The sequence below is a fragment of the Copadichromis virginalis genome, linkage group LG1 (genome assembly GCF_057382275.1).
Source record: "Copadichromis virginalis isolate Kocher_CV1m ecotype Utaka linkage group LG1, C_Virginalis_male_GT1.1, whole genome shotgun sequence".
NCBI classification, from domain to species: Eukaryota; Metazoa; Chordata; class Actinopteri; order Cichliformes; family Cichlidae; genus Copadichromis; species Copadichromis virginalis.
This window is the reverse complement of record NC_140618.1, coordinates 41,298,095-41,317,552: the sequence shown is the minus strand read 5'-3', so window position 1 is coordinate 41,317,552 and position 19,458 is coordinate 41,298,095. Positions and strand designations below refer to the sequence as shown.

Below are 19,458 nucleotides of genomic sequence, written 5' to 3'. Positions count from 1 at the left end.
AACGTGCTGCTGTTGTTTAGCGCGACATCCGCTGGCAAAGTGGGCGATAAACAAACAAGAGAGAAAAGCTGATCATTGATCAGTTTCATGATTGAAGTAGAAACAGGAGAGAGGGAGAGGATGAGAGAAGAAGAGGCAGCTGTGCAGCGTAATGACAGAATAAATCCAGCTTTGTGTCTTTTTCCATTCTAGCTGAAGTTCGGGACAAACTGTGTTCTTTTTCAGCTCAACACCAAACGCGTAATAATTTCTCTGAATACGGGACGGTTGGCAACTCTAATAACTAACCTTATGAATAAAATAAATTTTACTATTAGTAAATTCATAGCAACAGCTGTATAGAAACTCCGTCCTGCTAGCTAGTAGCAGTACGAGTTATTGTAACTGACTGTAAAAAGTCAGCACAATGAAAATAAACTCCACCTAAACTTGGTTTATATCTGACCCAGATGGACTGCAGCTCATAACTTCTTACCTGAAGTTCAGTTCACCTGACGCTCGGACCAGCGGCCGCCTCGGGTCTCTCCTCATCCTGCCTCCGATCTCCCTCATCCACCTGCTGGCCTCCACCACTTGTTAATTTTACTGAATCTGAGGAAGCTCCGCGATGCCACCACCAAACATCTAGTTATTTTTACACACCGGCCAGCATCTGGCCAGTCCAACGCCTTTCATTGTTTATACCGTTACAAAAAAACAAATAAAAAAAATCATTGGGCCACCGAGCAAATGCCCGGTATGCCCGATGGCCAGTCCAGCTATGGCCGTGCCATCAGTTAAGCCCACGTGCCCAGAGTTGCCGACCCCTGATTTAGAGTAAGGATCAGAAAATATTTTATTCAAATATCAGATCAGCTTAACAATGGAAAGTTAAATGTCTGTCTCCTTCATGTTGAATTACATCATAGGCTTGAGGGGGATCATTACGTAAATAAACAAATCAATAATGAACACGTCTGAGGTTAATGTGCCATTTGACACATAGTATTAATGCCACTTAATGAAAACGGAGAGCATCTAATCACATCTAGCATTTAAATGAAACATTTTATCATTCCCCAACGCTTCCAGGAGTAGCCTGCATGAGCATAAAACTGCATTAATCATCAGACTGCCTTAGGGAACCTAAGCACCTGAGGAGCAGCTGTATGTTTATTCAATATCTTTTTAATCAGATGTTGAGGAAAATCATTAGGTGCATGGGCCTTAACACTGGAATTTAATTAAAGTGGTCTTTTACTTGGCCTCTAGGGACTTGGGTTGTTTTGTGCAGCAGTAAGATTTTGAAGATAACCATTTGCTTTAAAAAAATATCAGTTGCCTTGGCACGCTAATAATTGCTAAATGGTGTTATTGTTCTTTTTCTTTGATGTTACATGTCCGCTCACTGGACTTTAAAAATTCAGTTCCTTGTATTGAATAAACAGCAGCATGTCCCTGCAACTCTCGCTTTTCACTTATGTTGACTTGAAATAATTAAAGAAATAACAGAGTAGCTCTTAAAACTCAACGTAAATTACACACGAACAACATTAAGCTACTCACGCAGAGAAGAACGGCTGCTGCTGCATCATCATCCTCATCATTTCTGCTACACTGGCAGGGCTAGGGGCCAGGACTCTCCTCTTCGGGTTTTTGGGGGATGTTGCTAACTCCGGGTCGATAACAGGCACCACACCCGCAGTAGATGTGCTCAGTGTGAGGTCTCGCAGCAAGCTATCAAATATGGCGCATTTCTCGGCTTTTAAAAAAAACGCTATGCGTCGCCAGGTGTTTCATCAGATTCGAGGTGTTACCTCCTTTGACAGTATCACAGTATCAGCTTAAAGCACTTGTTGCTGCTGAGTTTGCATCTTTTGCTGTGAAGTACAGCCAGACTTTTCACCGCTTCGCCTTGGGCATTTTTAATCTGTAGCTCTGCTCTAAAAGAACATACGTACCTGGGCCCACCTACTACGCTTGCAAAGGTAAAATGGGGGAGCGACCGTGGCTCAGGGGGTTGGGAAGCGTATCTGTAACCGGAAGGTCGCCGGGCTCTCTGTCCTGGTCGTTGTGTCCTTGGGCAAGACACTTCACCCACCACCTACTGGTGTTGGCCAGAGGAGCCGATGGCGCGATATGGCAGCCTCGCCTCTGTCAGTCTGACCCAGGGCAGCTGTGGCTACACCTGTAGCTGCCTCCACCAGTGTGTGAATGTGAGAGTGAATGAATAGTGGCATTGTAAAGCGCTTTGGGTGCCTTGAAAAGCGCTATATAAATCCATTATTATTATTATTATTGTTATTATTATTATTAAAATGATTGGCTCCTAAAGTGTGTGACATCTCAGGGGGAAAAAAAGCACCGAAATAAAGCACTGAAATGTGCGCTGCTTTTCGGTCTGGTTACTACCGTTTATGTCAGAACCTACCGGTACCCATCCCTACCCATAACTGATAATTTATTTGAGATTATTAATTTGTGGTGTTACCGACTTGCATGTCTCACCCATTCAGAGCCTTTCTATGTGTAGACATTTTACATGTGCTTCCTGGTGCTCCAGTTTTTCGCCTCATCAGAAAACATGCTGGAGTGAAGTTGACCATGAGCAGAGATGGTGCTGAAAGTTAAAAAGGGGCAGAATAACAACAACCCACATTCATCAAGAATCTAATATGAAATCACACCATACTATATCACTGTCATCAGGCAGGGACAATGCAAAGCAAACGTAGCCTATGCTTTACCTGATGGGTACACTGTTGCTGTTGAGGTGTTGCTGCTGCTCCTGATGGTGCTGGAGGGCAGGGCTGTGTTGATCTGACACTGTAGACATTAAAAAGTCCATAGGAGAGCTGGTAGCTGATTAAACAAGTGTTATGAGATAATAATAAAATGCAAAGATCGGTGACAGCGCCTGTGACTTACTCTCTTCCTCCTTCCATCTCCTCATCTAAACTATCACTCTCCATTTGCTGTCCCTCTGAGAACAAGGCACAGTCTGCTGTTGCATTAGTCTGTTATTGAATTACCCACACATACAAAAACTCTTGCACCTAATCCATAATAGAGAAATAATAGAAAAATGTTATAGAACCAAAACATTATTTATTATTGTTTTTCTACTTGAACACCTCTGCAATGCAACAACTGGTACACGTGTTATTGTTACCTGTGCTCTTTAATCCAGCTGGTGATGGATGCACTGCATCACACAGCTCCTTTTGTCACAGTTTCCTCCTCATGTCTGGACCATGTTATATCATGATTAATAATTTAAAAAAAAAAGTCTATACATATAAAACAAACACACACGCACACACATACAGTGACATTTTATACCTTCTCCAGAATACTGTATATCATAGGTGTCAAACCAAATTACTATCAGAGCTGGCCTGCTGGTATCATACAGCTAATATATATATTGTTTAGTATTAAGCTTTGCTTGTTACATATTCAATTTTTCAGCAAAACGTGTTTGAGTCCATAAGAAAAGATTCATTCTTATATCTGGAGGAAGATTTTTTTTCCCAATAAATATTAACGTCAGCCCGCGACTTTGTTCCAGTTTTGAATTTTGGCCCTCTGTGTATTTGAGTTTGACACCCCTGCTGTATATACTATGGCCACAAGTTTGCATCATGGTGCTGATCCAGAATCCCTTATTATGAAATATAAATCCAATATATTCTATTTCTTAATTATTTAGTCCTCCAGAAAGGCAGGCCCTGTAACTTACTTTAAAACTAAATATGTTTCTTAAAACAGTGGTCAGAGCTACAGACCCATGACAGCCTTACCCAGTTAGCGAGCAGCTAATGACCAGCACCACTTGTGCATTTAATCAAAGGAAAGGTAATGCTTTGTTGTGCTGTTGCACACACAGGACGCTCTTTTGTTTCGTCAGTTGTCACAAAACTGTTTCTAATTGTACATAATAGGCTAATACTCCTGTGTGCTATAGAATACAGTGTATGCATTACACCCTACTGGTTTTTGTTTAGGGGTGGGTTTTTATAATCGATTCATCGATTAAAATCGATTCTGGCTTGGATAACGTAAAATCGATTCATTAAAATCCTGAATCGATTTTTTAATATAAATTTATTTTGTCCGAAATGCCAGAATCTCTGGTGACATCTCACAAAATTTCAAGAACCACCAAACAGTAAATGAGAGCAGGAACACGGCTTCTGCACAAAGACTTAAACACACAGCGCGACCCGCGGATCAGAATCAGTGAGATGTCGCCTTTCTCACGGTCGGGGCTGAAAGCCGACAGCTCGCTGATTCTGATCTGTCGGCGGGTCCGCGCTGTGTGTTCACGCCCTTTATGAGCCGATTCTAAAGCTGTTAGTTTGATCTCTCTCCAAACAATATTGACCGAACCAGCAGCAAAAGAAGATCCAAACGCTTCACATAAACATCGTCATGAATTCTTTTACTGTTTTGCTTCCATTGCGATGCACAGCTCTCTCTCTCTCCCCCCCCCCCCCCCCTCTCTCTCTCTCGAACAGTTTTGCTTTCTTCATTATTCGCTTGCTTGTTACGCACAAGTCTACCGCTGTTTACAGGCTGTCGGCTGCTGTTTTTTTCCCTTTTACATTCTTCCGAAAAGAAAACCTCATTTCTGCTGTTCAATACTGAACAAATTGAAACTTTTTAAAATTATTCAAAATGCAAAATGCTTAGCCGTGTCTTTAATAAAACCGCTGTAACTTCAGAGGTAATGTTCATTAATTAATGGTTTTCTTTCGTTTTTGATGTACTGCAGAATATTTTTATAAAATCCCAGAACAGGAAAATCACCTTCATGTTTTTCTGTGTTTTATCTTCAGCTATTTTGACACAAAGGCATCTGCTGTGACGCTTACACCTGTGATAAAGTCTTGCGAGTGTCAGCTTCCTTTTGATTGATACAAAAATATGTAAATGTTCTGATCTGAATTATAATATTTCTGACTGTCAAAATTTCCCAGATTTAAATCGAATCGAATCGAATTAAATCGTGGATCGAATCGATTCGGGACCTTGTGAATCGGAATTGAATCGATTCTAGAAATCAGTGACGATACCCAGCCCTATTTTTGTTGCATCAGTCTGCATCTCTCCTTTTCCCTTACAGCCCTGCACCGCTCATCTGCAAAGATGCGCGTGCTCTTTGCGAGCTCGTTCCCGGCTCGTAACCAGCCCGCTCTGCCGTCAAGGGGGAGCACTGGTTAATGGTAGTCACTGATAATGCGCCCCTCTGTTTCTCCAATTTCTTTGTTAATATCTTCAATATGATGCAGTTTCTTGTATTTTTCAGCTTAACTCTGTCAGTTTTTTCCATTTGTTCTCTTAAACTAACTGCAGAATTGAACTAGGTCTTTTTTAAATTCAGAATTCGTAATGCCACAGCTTCCACTGTGTCACTTTCTTTACAATTGCCATGTTGGTCCTTCACCGTCATGGAAGTGGAGGATGTAAAAGGCATTGTCCCTATAGTGATAAATGTTGCCTTAAAACATGTATTTTGTTGACAAAATGTGCAAGTTTCCTATGACGTACACACTCATGACTCAATCTTGGTCATTGTTGAACTGGACTCCACGGCAGCCGTCGAAGTTCCTGCACATAATTGCATCGATCACAGTGTTGAAGATACCACATCACCTTTGCTGAAGCTGGTTCTGCATTATATCTGCCAGATATTATGGCTCTTAAGCGTTCTTTTCCACATTGTTCACGGCATACCATAAATCACCATGTTGTTGAGAGATCTTATTCTTAAACCACTGTTTTTCACAGTGTTGACTGACTCCCGATATTTATCCCTGAAAAACAGGTCATTTCAGTAAATTGCTCTGTTTTCAAGATGTTCCACTGGGTGTCTTAAAACATATCTGTAATTTTTGGCCATTTTAAAAAAAACAAACACATTTATGCCTTTTGTCTGCTGAGGGCTCATGAAAGTCATTTGATGATGTCCATCTGCTTGGTCTTCTTCTTTTTGTTCTTCATCGTTTAGTAGCCATGATATACAGTTGCATTCATTCTCAACGATGAGTCTCTTTTCCTTACAATGTTCTGTCTGGTGCTCCAAAGTCCAGGGAGTTGTGAGTCAGATGGCACCCAGCGGGGACTTTGCCCATCCATGTGTCAGGTCATAATCAGCTGTCAGGATGACCGCGCAGTTCAGTAGCTGCTTATCAGAGGAAGTACTTGTCTAGGCCAAAAGATTAGTCACACCCAAGCTGTTATCTGAAGAGCTGTTGCAATGACATCTCTTCATAGGGGACGTCCAACACAGCACCTCTACTCCAAATCCTTTGTAAAGCTGGATTTGGAAACAGAATGGTTTCAAAAAAAAAAAAAAAAAAAACGACAACAACAACAAAAAAAACCTTTGTGTGTTTGCTGTGGTATAGTTTGTTTCCCAGCACTGTCAGGGAATGGGAGGGTTTGTTTTAAGCTTCCTTTCCAGATTGTGAGTGAAGGCAAGAGGACATGCCATCCAGAATCTCCTCTGCTTGACAGACTAACTGTTTTCTGTCAGGACTGCAGTACTTTAGAAGAGAAGCTGGGAAACGCTATGCCAGTTTCCAGGTCACATGTCTAATGGTTGATCCACTGTCATACTGTTACTGAAAGAATTTCTCAGTAATTAAATGTAGGGCTGCAACAATTCATCAATTAATTCAAATAATTCGATAATAAAAAAAATGCTCCACACAAATTCTTTGCTTCGATGCTTCCTTTAATACATGCTTGAGTGTTTCACCCACGACAAAAAACAGACCTGCAATACAAACGTATTTAGGAGCAACGTCCAGTTTATTATGAATCTCATAATAGTGTCATTATTTTAATACACCAGTAGGGTGATAACATAAAGATCACATTCATTGTCATCTAGATTTATACTAGATGATAAAAGCAGTGCAGCTCCAACAACACAAGAAATGAGTTTATGCTTGAGAAAAAGAATTGTTGGTACTAACAAAGCAGGAGATGAATATACAAAGTTACAATAGTGTTATTAAATGGAGTGGGAATCAAGAAATTCAAACAGAACAGGCCTGGCAGAGGCAGGAAGCAAAAGATTCCAAAGACACTGGGAACAAACTAGCAAGAATTGTCTTCCAAAACAGAAGTGAAGGACTTGGCCAAGTTGGGAATTCTAGTCTCAAAGAGGACAACCACTAGAACACTGAACACAAATGGAAAGCGAGGTCGTAGACCAAGAAAAACACCACTTTTGCAGGCGAGACACCATCAAGACGGAGGACAACGTGGACAAACATTATGAATACTGGAACTGCATCCTTTTATTTGATGAAACTAGAGCTCTTTGGACATTGAGACGCTTTTTTGGAGAAAGAAGGGAGTGGCGTGCATCCCAAAGAAACATTCTTCAAGTATATCTGGAACCAGGAATCCAATCAAAGTGGAAGGAATCGTGAATCTCTTTCAAAATCTGTGGGGTGAACTGAAGGTCCAGCTTGAGAGACTCACTCTTTCACAAAAACACTTTTTTCTATGTTTAAGGGCTTTCTATCCAATATTCACTCTAATATCATTAAACAAGGATATTTGGCATGGACACCCAGGGAGCACCCAGGGATCGAAAGGCCAACCTTATGATTAGTAGATGACTATTGGCACCTGGGTCTATCAGGTCTAATAATTTTGACTGTGGTAAAGTCTTTGTTTTTCTGTATTGTAAAATAAACTATTCAATTTAGAAAGCTGCTGAATGTTAAATGTACAAACATAGTCTAAACTCCAATGACAATAATATAAGAATCTAAATATTTTGCTGATTAGGATGAAAATATATATATTATATATTATATTGTGTTATATACTGTTCAAAAAAAGGGAACACAAAAAGAAGACATCGCCTGACTCAAAGTGATTCTCCGCCAAACAGTCCTCGTTCATTAAGTGCTCTACAAACTAACATTACAGCTGACAGCTGGATTTTCCTGTCTCACTTTAGCCAGCAACAAGAGAACCAGAGTAAAATATGGACAGAAAAACCTTCATCTTATTTATTTAATTTATTTTTAGCAAAAACCCATATTTGCAGCCAGGGTCAGCACGAATGTGACCCCTTCAGACTGCCTTTTAGTTTTAAACTTCTAATTTAAGCACTTGCTGCTTAAATGGCGTCACAGATGGTTTAAATGAGCCTGTAGTAGTTTATGTAGTGTTTCATGTGTGAAGCCTTGTGTATGCTGAGTAACATCACAGTATAAATGAATGTGGCTTTTCTGTGTGTCTTTGTAAAGGTATGGTGTAACTCCTGAGAATATCATCTTGTATGGTCAGAGCATCGGCACGGTGCCCACCATCGATCTGGCTGCTCGCTATGAATGTGCTGCCGTCATCCTGCACTCACCACTAATGTCGGGCTTGCGGGTGGCCTTCCCTGACACACGCAAGACTTACTGCTTCGATGCCTTCCCCAGGTATGTGTTAAAGACGCAATCAACACGCATGCATGTCACAACGTGGGCAACCAGCAGTGTTACAGTTTTATTGTAACACTGATGCGTTAAACCTCTCTGATGTAAAGGTAAAAATGTAACTTTCTGTCAGGCAACTGCTTCACGGCTAGTAGGAGGGAAAAGAGTAAAATTAATAGAGAGAAGAAGAAAAAAACTCTGAGTCCTTTCTGTTTCTGGAACCGAAAAGTCTCTTTGTCATATTTGTGTGAGCACTTTTTGATGTATGTGTGTATTAAAAAAACAAACCAAACGTTGAAACTTAAACATGATTTAAATGAACTTTTAGGCTCCACCTGAGTTTTTATTGCACCCATAATATAAGGAAATGGCTGATGCATTTATTTATTACCAGAAGTAAATTTCTATAAAACAGTTGCTCATATATTTGAAGGATCAAACGTCAGCATGAAGACAAAACATACAACACAACAATAAAAGGAAGCACAGATATTTGCTCTGGAGTCTTGCAGCACCAGATGTGGCTGCGAGGTCACATGTGGCTGCCTCTGAAGCAGAGGTTGGAACGTAAACAAAATTCAAGCTGGCATCTAAAAACTGGGTGTTGGTCTATGAGAAATGACATTTGTAAAAAGCAGCAGCAACAAGTGAAATATGTTTTTGGGGTTTATTTTGCCTGTCCTCTCTGGACTGTAGCAATCAGGATTGTCTGTCACAGCCCAACAGATCGTTACAGCTTTTATCATACTGGCCCACTTGATTGTCATAGTTTGTTCGATCTTTATTATTTATTTATTTATTTTTACTTTTAAGTAGTGCTGTCAATAGATTAAAAAAGACTAACTCACAATTTTCTGTAGTTAATTGCGATTAATCGCAATTACTTGATCAATAGCCTGGCTGCAATTACACTTTTTCAACTTTATATTTAAGCTTGTAACTGACATTTATGCAACATAATGAAGCAGAATAAACACAAAAAATGTTAAATGCTTAAATTCAAAGAGAATATGAATAGTTTCAGTCTTTTAACACAGCTTCTCTCCTGTGAAATACAACTTTAAAAAAAACCCTATATACTAATAGGTAAGTTTACACTCATATATAATATATATTAGTGCTGTCAAACAATGAAAATATTTAATCAGATTCATCACAGGGTTACTGTGGATTCATCTTGATTAATCACAATTAAATATCATTCATTTTTATTCTATATTTATCGTATTTCATTTTGCATGAGCAAACAGAAAAAAGGGAAAATATAGGCACTTAACATGTTTATTGAACATCTTAAACCTTCATGTAAACAAGAAACTGTGAACATTTATCCTCTCTCTGTGTCACTCTTGGAGAGGCACTTCAAGTCCTTGAGACGAGGAACCAAATCTTGTAAAGCGCCTGTTCCCAACGACATTAACAGGTCTGCAGTTTGTTGCAATCCACTTGGCATCAATCAATATGTCCGAGGTCGACTTATCGAGCCCCCGATGCTCCGTGAGCAAGCTGGGTGACACGTTAGCCAAAGTGCTAGCAGCATCCCTGACTAACATAAGCTTCGCTTCAATGTGATATTTTAAGCTGGAAGTGCTTCTGTAAAAATAAAATTCCTTCTGCCGAGACAAACTGCCCGAAATGCGTTGACAGAAACATTTCAGGGATTTTGAGTCATTCTGCACTCCAGATGTGTTGGCGTTATATTTTTTGTATCGTGTTAATCGTAATGACGGCGTAATCTGCGTTAATTTTGACAGCACTACTTTTAAGTTATTAGATTCTAAACTGACAGGACTAGGGATAGAAAGGTGAAAGACGAGGAAAAGAGAAGTTGGGAAGAGGCTCAACAACAGGAGAGGAACAGAAAGACAGAGGAGAAGAGAGACGGAGAGAAAAGACACTAAAAATGCGTTTGATCACCTGCTGGGAAAAAAACTAAAACAAGCACAAGGAAAACATCACAGTAGGGAAACCACAGCTACAACCAACATAAACACAAATAGCAGTAAATAATCAATATTGAATGTTACTGAGCAGCATGCAAGACCGACAACCCACGATATGTTTAGAAGCAGCAGCCAACCAAGACGTGTTTGTGAACACCAGTCTGTACTCAGGTGTGTGAAGAATCAAAACAGTGCACGCTGCAAAGCATTTCAAACGCATGTTACCACAAAGGCAACTGACATTATTTGAAGCAGTGCCATCCTTGCACAGCTGACTGTTTACCTGCACAGTGCAAGACTGTACACTCCCGCCTTATGTCAAAAGAGACAGTAATATCAGAAGAACAACAGGCTGCTTTACTGTAAAAACCATGCCAGCAACCACAGTCAAAAATGTCTGAATTACGTGGCTGATTAAAGTAATTGGCCCTCAATACTCTTTAGCCAGGAACTATAAGACAGCGCAAAGATTATAGACCAGGGATGTCAGGTTTAGGGCCCTGAATCATCCAGGCAAAGATGCTAATCTGGCCAAAGGTTAAGGAGGTCATAAATTTGGGACTTTTAACTGTTTTTTCACAAGTTTTACAGCTTTTCCTGCAGGTAAAGACCTCTCACATGGCAATTCATACTACACTGTAGTAATTAAGTAATGAATAAACAGTTAAATGAGCAAGTACACAATAAAAATAAAAAATATAGCGTATAGCACTTTACAACTCCACAACTTTGATGGGTTTTTTTGCACTAATGTATTTTCACTTAAACAAGCAGCTGTTTTTTATCTGCATTAAAGTTATATAAAAATGTAACAGTGCAAATTCCTCGCTGACAGTTTAACCAAAAGGCATTTCCAGTGGAAACTGGCCGACATATCCTCAGCATAACCATGTATAATGTCCACAAAACTTAAAAAGAGGTTACACACACACAATACGGTAATATCATGTTGAGGTGCAGTACGTATCACTCCGCCAGGCTCCGCCTACGATAGCCGTAATGCTCCATTGCAGGTTCACAATGTACAATGCGGGTCGTACTGAAACATCTGACAGATTTTTGAGCGCCGTGTACATAAAATCGTTTCGAGGTCAGTAAACACAACCAGAGTTCATACATAAGGCACACGGGATTATAAGGGGCTCTGTCGAGTTTCAGAAAATTCAAAGGATGATTTTAAGTGTGCCGTATTTTCCAAACAACACTGTAATAACAACGGCCGCTAGCATGCTCTACCAAAAATAGTGCTTTGTTAAGATAAGATAAGATAAGATAACCTTTATTAGTCCCACACGTGGGAAATTTGTTTTGTCACAGCAGGAAGTGGACAGTGCAAAAGTTATGACGCAAAAATTAGAATACAATAAGAATAAATACAGTACACAGCTGTACAGAATAGAATAAAATAATATACTATATACAGTAGAATAAAATAGAATAAAAATATACAATAAGATAAAAATAGAATACGAATGCTATATACAACTGAGTAAAAATACAACGATGCCAGAAAAGATTATTGCACTTAGTGTTATTGCACATGTGTGGATGTGTGTGCTTGATCAGTTAAAGTCTTTATTGTGGAGTCTGACAGCAGTGGGGAGGAAAGACCTGCGAAATCTCTCCGTCCCACACCGTGGGTGCCGCAGTCTCCCACTGAAGGAGCTGCTCAGTGCTGTCACAGTCTGCTGCATGGGGTGGGAGACGTTGTCCAACAGGGATGACAGCTTAGCCGCCGTTCTCCTGTCACTCACCACCTCCACTGGGTCCAGAGGGCATCCTAGAACAGAGCTGGCCCTTCGGATCACCCTGTTCAGTCTCTTCCTGTCCCCAGCAGAGATGCTGCCGCCCCAGCAGACCACACCATAAAAGATAGCAGAAGCCACCACAGAGTCATAGAAGGTCTTCAGGAGTGGGCCCTCCACTCCAAACGACCTGAGTCTCCGCAGCAGGTACAGCCTGCTCTGCCCTTTCCTGTAGAGGGCGTCTGAGTTATGAGTCCAGTCCAGTCTGTTGTTCAGATGAACACCAAGGTACCTGTAGCTGTCCACAGCCTCAATGTCCATACCCTGGATGTTCAGTGGTTGCAGTGGAGAATGCTTGTGCCTGCGGAAGTCTACCACCAGCTCCTTGGTTTTACTGGCGTTGATCTGGAGGTAGTTCAGCTGGCACCAGTCCACAAAGTCTTGAGTCAGACCTCTGTACTCCTTGTCGTCCCCATCAGTGATGAGGCCGACTATTGCAGAGTCATCAGAGAACTTCTGCAGGAAGCACTGGGTGGAATTGTGGGAGAAGTCTGCAGTGTAGATGGTGAAGAGGAACGGAGCCAGAACCGTTCCCTGTGGGGCCCCCGTACTGCAGACGACCCTGTCCAACACACAGCCCTGAGTCCTCACATACTGTGGTCGGTCGGTGAGGTAGTCCAAAATCCAGGTAGTGAGGTGATGGTCCACTCCAGAGTTCACCAGCTTGTCCTTTAGAACCGAGGGAAGAATGGTGTTGAAGGCACTGGAGAAATCAAAGAACATGATTCTCACAGTGCTTCCAGCGGTCTCCAGGTGAGCGAGGGAACGATGTAGGAGGTGAATGACGGCATCATCCGCTCCAATGCCAGGCTGGTAGGCAAACTGAAGTGGGTCCAGTGATGAGCTTGTTAGGCGCCGAAGCTGAGCCAGGACCAACCGCTCCAGGGTCTTCATCAGGTGGGATGTCAGAGCCACCGGCCTGTAGCTGTTGAGGTCCTTGGGGCGTGAAGTCTTTGGCACTGGTACAACACAGGAGGTTTTCCAGAGCTGTGGGACTCTTCCCAACCTCAGGCTCAGGTTGAAGAGGTGCTCCATCACCCCACACAGTTGGTCCGCGCAGGACCTGACGACCCTCGAGCTGATGCCATCTGTTGTTGTTGTTGTGTATCTGACTGACGGACGAAAGCTAAACCAGTTCCACACCAGTGAAGCTGCAGCATTTTTACAAACCAGTTCTGGTTCATCCGTTTCATTCAACGATCCGCTTTCGCCCTTCTCGTTCTCCATCGCTGCCGCCGCCATTCTTTTTCCGCCATGTGAAAACAAAGCCACTGCGCATGCGCGTTTTACCCATATTCTATCGCCATATTTCATTTTCTTATCGTTGCCCAACATTATACCGGTATTACCGTGAACGGTATGATATGGCCCAGCACTAAGCAACGATTTAAATTTGATACATTTATTTCTTCCAATTTAAGGCCATGAATCGTGTTGACAATGTAGAAAAATGACAGACTGTTGCAGCTGCACTTCTTTTTGTATTTTTGGACATTATAATATCTCCTGGATTAAAAGTGCAGTTAAACTTCCGTACACTGACAGGAAGAGGAGTTTCCCTGATCTGGCCCACTTAGGATTAAAGTTGGCTGTAGGTGGCCCACCATGTAAAATGAGTTCGAACCACAACTTTGTCATACTTTACAATAACATTAGATGTGTGGTACGAGCACAACTGCCCATTGATTAAAAAATGTACTATAGAAATAAGTGCCTGTGTTTTTTGAGCATTGACAGGGGATTTCTTTAAATCACCCTGTAATTCTTCAGCTAAGACACCTGAGTTAGAAAACACAGAGAACTGCAGTCGTTTTTACACGCGTGGGCAGCAGCAAACACACCCTGCGAACTGCTGCCTGCGTACTTTTATTTTTATACGTGTATGTGTGTAAAAATAACAACGTCACTCAGAATCAACAGGTTCTTCCCCTTTTCTAAAACTATATGTTCTTGGAAAGAGCTGCGGTGTCTCTTCTCTACATCTAACTGTTCTCTAAAAACAGGAAGTGGTTTAGTAGCTGAATAAGTTCATCACAAAGTTATTAGGTGAAAAGTTATTAGTGCTGTCAGCGTTAATCTGAAATGACGTTAACGAGCTACCGCGGATCTCCCAGTGCGTGGGGCTGGACGGCGTCAACACGTGAACGAGCTAACTGCGCTAACACACTAGTTCCCACCCATGTAATTGAGCATTGCGTGGCACATCCGACATACTGTTTTACTTTAGTTCATGACGCGCTTACCTTCAGGGTCATACGTCACATGAAAACCAAAATAGTTCCAAACGCCAGATCTGAATGAGGGTGGGGGAGGTTCAATTTGCCATGTTGCAACGAGCTTAGCTCCTGTCTCGCTAGCTTGCCCTGCGCTCAGTGAATCTGCGTTCGACTACTCTGCCTAGGCTGCACTGTCGAGCGCAGATCCACTGAGCGCTCAACACAGACAGCATCGTCAGAAGGAAATTAAAAATGTTGTATTGTTCGATAAACATGGGTACCGAACCGAAAGCACTGTATCGAACGGTTCAATATCGATACGAGTATTGTTGCACCCCTACGACACAGCTATGGTTAGCATAATATAAACACATTAGCACAGTGAAGCTGGAGGATGAACACTAACTTTTTTCCACTCGATAAAAGTTAAGGGTTCCTGATGGTTAGAGACAAATGTAATCGCATGGCAGGATGCTGTACACAGACCAAACTTCAGCCAGGAGAACAACTGAGATAATCCATCCACAATACGAGGTTAGTCATTCATATACTGCTGCTGGGGCTGGGCTGTAGTTACATCCTAAGGTTTTAAAAACTGATTTTTAAAATGAACAGTTGTAATAAAAACCGAGATGGGCTGACAGTGATCACTGACTGTTTTTAGGGGCTTGTTTAGATCAAACAGAACAAGATAAAAAACATTAAAACATGTTAAAAACACAGAGTAGTTTTTAACCCGGAAGCAGGGTTCATACGTCATCACTTAAAGACCGGATATCCCACCTGCTGTGAATGTTTTAATACAGTACAGTTGTTATTATAATCACTCATCCTGTTTATGTTAGGATAAATAACATTCAGGCCTATACTACTGTACTTTAATGTCAGTCAGGTGGTACTCAATGTGAAAAGTCTGAGAACTGCTGCCCTATGGCATTACCATCGGCACAAAAGTAAGAACTGCTGCTTTACAGTCTTCCTTCTCAGAGCCAACAATGTTTTTAGGCACACATCAGTCGTCATTTGTTATCATTGTTAAAATGTCTCAAAATGTTAATATAAAAGCCCTAAAAAACCATTTTGAAATGGTTTGCAGCCGAGTGTGAAGCAGTGGGAATGAGAATCAGCACCTCCAAATCTGAGGCCATGGTCCTCAGCCAGAAAAAGGTGGAGTGCCCACTGTGGCTCAGGGACCAGTTCCTGTCCCGAGTGGAGGAGTTTAAGTATCTCAGGGTCTTGTTCGCAAGTGACGGGAGAAGGGAGCGGGAGATCGACAGACGGATCGGTGCTGTACTGGCCTGTTGTGGTGAAGAGAGCTGAGTGTAAAAGCCAGGTTCTCAATTTACCAGTTGATCTACGTCCCTCACCTATGGTCACGAGCTGTGGGCAGTGACTGAAAGAACGAGATCGCGGATCCTGGGCGCCTCCTGGGTGAGGTGTTCCGGGCATGTGGGCTGGGAGGAGGCCCTGGGGCAGACCCAGGACACGCTGGAGAGATTATATCTCTCTGCTGGCCTGGGAACGCCTTGGTGTTCCCCCATACAAGCTGGAGGAGATGGCTAGGGAGAGGGAGGTTCTCTGCCCCACGACCCAGCCCTGGATAAGCAGAAGAAGATGGATGGATGTTAATCTAAAATTTAAAGAGTGAAATTTAGCAATAGTATTTTTTTTTTTCTTTGAGCGAGATAGGGAGAGATAAATGCATCACTGCAAAACACAGCAAAGAAGTGAGTTATTTTGAGATCAAATTCTCTTCTCTTCTATGTTTTTGTGTTTTAACTGAGAAAATGTTTCACCACAGTTGTTCACTTCTGACCAAAATGTGAAACAGCTAGGGATAGGCGTTATTATTGGTTCCTTTCAAAAATATCGAACAGCCTCACAAGATTCACAATTTAGAAACACAGGGGATGTTTATCTGACCAAATTATAAAAAGCCAGACAATATGTAAATGTTACAGTCTGGTGTGTCTGTAGGTTTATCGTGTGCAGTGCTGAGCAACATTAAGTTTAACTTTCAAGGAAGTGTTACATAACTGGATATGTTTGAGTCTGTTCTACGTGTGTAATCTCAGGCATTTCTCAGATCCTTAAAGAGTAGAGAGTGTGGTGATGACTCTGTAATATTTAAATGTCATCAAGTTGCCAAAAGTATTTTATAACAGCAGTTTGTCTCCCCATTTTGTTTTGCTTATCAAACGTCATGTGATGCTAGCAACAGGCTAAACAGACGCATGCTTTTCCAGTTGCCTCTTTAAAAATGTTTCTGCAAATATAAATTCTACATTTTGAAAACCTAAACACAAGTGTTGCAAACAACAAAGTTAAATGCAGCTATTTACCTAAAAATGCACCCAAGAATTTTTTTATATAACCATTTAAAACTATTTACAGAACAATCAGCTGTTCTACATCAAATAAGATGCCACACAAAATGATTTGTGCCACTCCAAAAAATAATTTCTGTCTACTATGAAATAGTGGACCTCATCACAAGCGTGGTACCTGCAGGCCTGACAGCAGGAGGTGTATCACTCCTGTTTTCCACCTGCAGACACCGTTTACACTGTAATCTGACTTTGGTGGCTTTTTGGCAGCAACTGTGATATTCATCAGTCGCCTCATTGTGCTGACACACAAAACTTTCCACTAAACTACACAGTAACTACACACTGCAAACATACTAAACGTCACAAATCTCTCACGTCTCAAAACTCGCTCCCCCTCTCTTCCTCTTCTGCTCACTCGCCGCCATCACTCCTAAAACTTCCCCCTCTTCCTAAACCACCAAATGCCATGTTCCCAGTAATTTTAAGATTGGTCGACCTGGTGCACCCAGGTCAGGAAAGGGTTTTTTTGGTTTTGATTTTGGTCGCTAGCGGAGAGTGCTTTCCTTCAAAGACGCTGTTTTTATAATTTCTTCCCACAGTAAACATCACTATGTAATCAGGAAAAAAACATTGAGTATTCTTTTTATCACGTGGCCTATCAACACAATTTAAAGACTGGTATAAGGTTTGAAGTCGCCACTTTCAACACAGCAATTGAGGATCAGGGTCCTTGGGCTGATATAGCATCTTGTTAATATGTCATCTTAAATTGGTCATGTGACTGGTTTACCATGACTATATTCTTCCTCAGCCAATCAGCAGCACGGGTGTGTAAGTAAGTTCTTCTTTATTTTAAGGAAACCTTTTATGATATGTTTATAAAAGGCTTTACTGTTTAAAATAGACGGAGGCAGGCTTTACTTCAGCTTTTATACACAACAGTGTAATATAGAGTAAACTGTTTTAAAGACCTGGGCTTGTTTTTGTGAATGAGAGAATCTTCGCTATGTTATGTTATGTGCTTGACATTCATACTTTTCTTATTTCTCTATATGTACTAGATTCTTCAAATTTTTCTCAACTCTCAGCACTTGAGTTAAACTGACAGATTTAGAGGAGAGGATGCCAGACATCGCTGTACTTGGCTCAATTTTTGTTAGAATTGTGGTTCGGTCCTTGCAGACTTTGGATCCCCCCTATTACTGTATTAGCACGGTGATTTTACTGGAATATTCTGGAGCCATGACTCAGAAATGTCTTGTATTGAGGCTACAGTCTTTTAGTACGCACTCCTCTGAGGTCAGACATTTGAAAAAGGAATAATAGAAACACCAATAAATGTCTTTTTTTAAAGTAATGTGTTTAAATATGTGACCTTGATCCTATTTCTAAGAGGACGAAAGCTTTGCCTGTGCAAATATAATAAAAAGCCTCCAAATTTCTGTGGCAATTTGCATGGCGTGCCAGAGCAGCTCAGTAGTAATCTGTCTGGAAATCAAATGTTTGCTAGTGTTACCAGGGCTCTAGACTAACTTTTTGACATGGGCGCACCGGTACACCTAACTTTAAAAATTTAGGCGTACTGGCTTGTACCGGTTCTCAAAGTCCTGATTCGATTCAATTTAGCCTGAGATAGTCAGATATATTATAAATCTGATCATTTATCAGCATTGCAGCAGCATCACAGCAGATGCCTTTGTGTGAAAGTAACTGAGAATAAAACACAGAAAAACAAGAAGATTTTCCTGGTCTGGCTTCTTATAGCAGATAACCTTAAAAATATTCCGCAATATTCTGCAATTTTGCATAATTTTAAGAAGTTTAAATTTCTTCAGTATTGAACCGCAGAAATTAGGCTTTCTTGTCCGAGGTCATTTAAGTGAAAAAAGAAAAAGACAGCGCTGTAAACAACAAAAATTCATGACGACATTGATCAAATGTGAAGCGCAGTTTGCTGCTTCTTTTGCTGCTGGCTCGGCGAATTTTGGTTGGAGAGACAAAACCTGCAGCTCAGAATCAGCGCAAAAAGACGTAAACACAGCGCGGACCGGACGCATCAGGATCGCTAAGCTCCGACAGCGTGTCCGTCTACGGGCCGTCGGGTGGGAAAGCCGAGAAAGACGAAGCTGATTCTGATGTGTTGGGTCCGCTCTGTGTTTAGGTCTTTGTGTGGAATCCGTTAATGAATTGATATCGCTTTATTCAAGCTACTCACCTCTCTCTTCCACCTGCACTTTCAACTAGACCACGGCCAATCAGAGAGGTCCCGCCCCTGACTATCTCTGATTGGTTTAGTCCACGATAGGGGCATAATGTGTGTCTGTTGTTGACCACACGGAGAGTTGCAGAGATTTTTTTTTGTTACCCGAACAGTTCGACCAAATATATTTTTTTAGTCGCACCACTGAAAAATTTGGTCGCACTCTAGAGCCTTGGTTACAAAGGTAATATATTTCCATCAGGCTGTGTTCTGTGTAGCCGTGCACTTAGTCATAGAAATGTTGGCAAAACTCATTTTTAAAAGCCATGTCTTCAGTTTTTATACCTCAGCTGTGAAGTGAACATGATAATAGTTTTATTCTATCAGGAATAAAATTAGTTCCCAGTAATTCCCCGACATTAATATTCTGACTAACTGCACAAGCTGAGGCCCTGCCCCTGTGGAGTGACGATTACAGCGGAATTTGTATTCATAGCAGTTCTGTCCAATGAACAAGACAGAGGTGATC

The 19,458-nt window shown here is 41.4% G+C and overlaps 1 protein-coding gene across 2 annotated transcripts in view; it reads left to right on the top strand.

Annotated features, from left to right (window-relative positions):
* Positions 1 to 19,458, top strand: part of abhd17c (abhydrolase domain containing 17C, depalmitoylase) — a 33,330-nt gene that overhangs the window by 9,220 nt on the left and 4,652 nt on the right. For both annotated transcript variants that reach the window (XM_085463393.1, XM_085463385.1), the window contains one exon: positions 8,259 to 8,438. In XM_085463393.1, the coding sequence (XP_085319519.1) occupies positions 8,259 to 8,438 (180 nt within the window). The remainder of the gene's footprint in view (positions 1 to 8,258; positions 8,439 to 19,458) is intronic.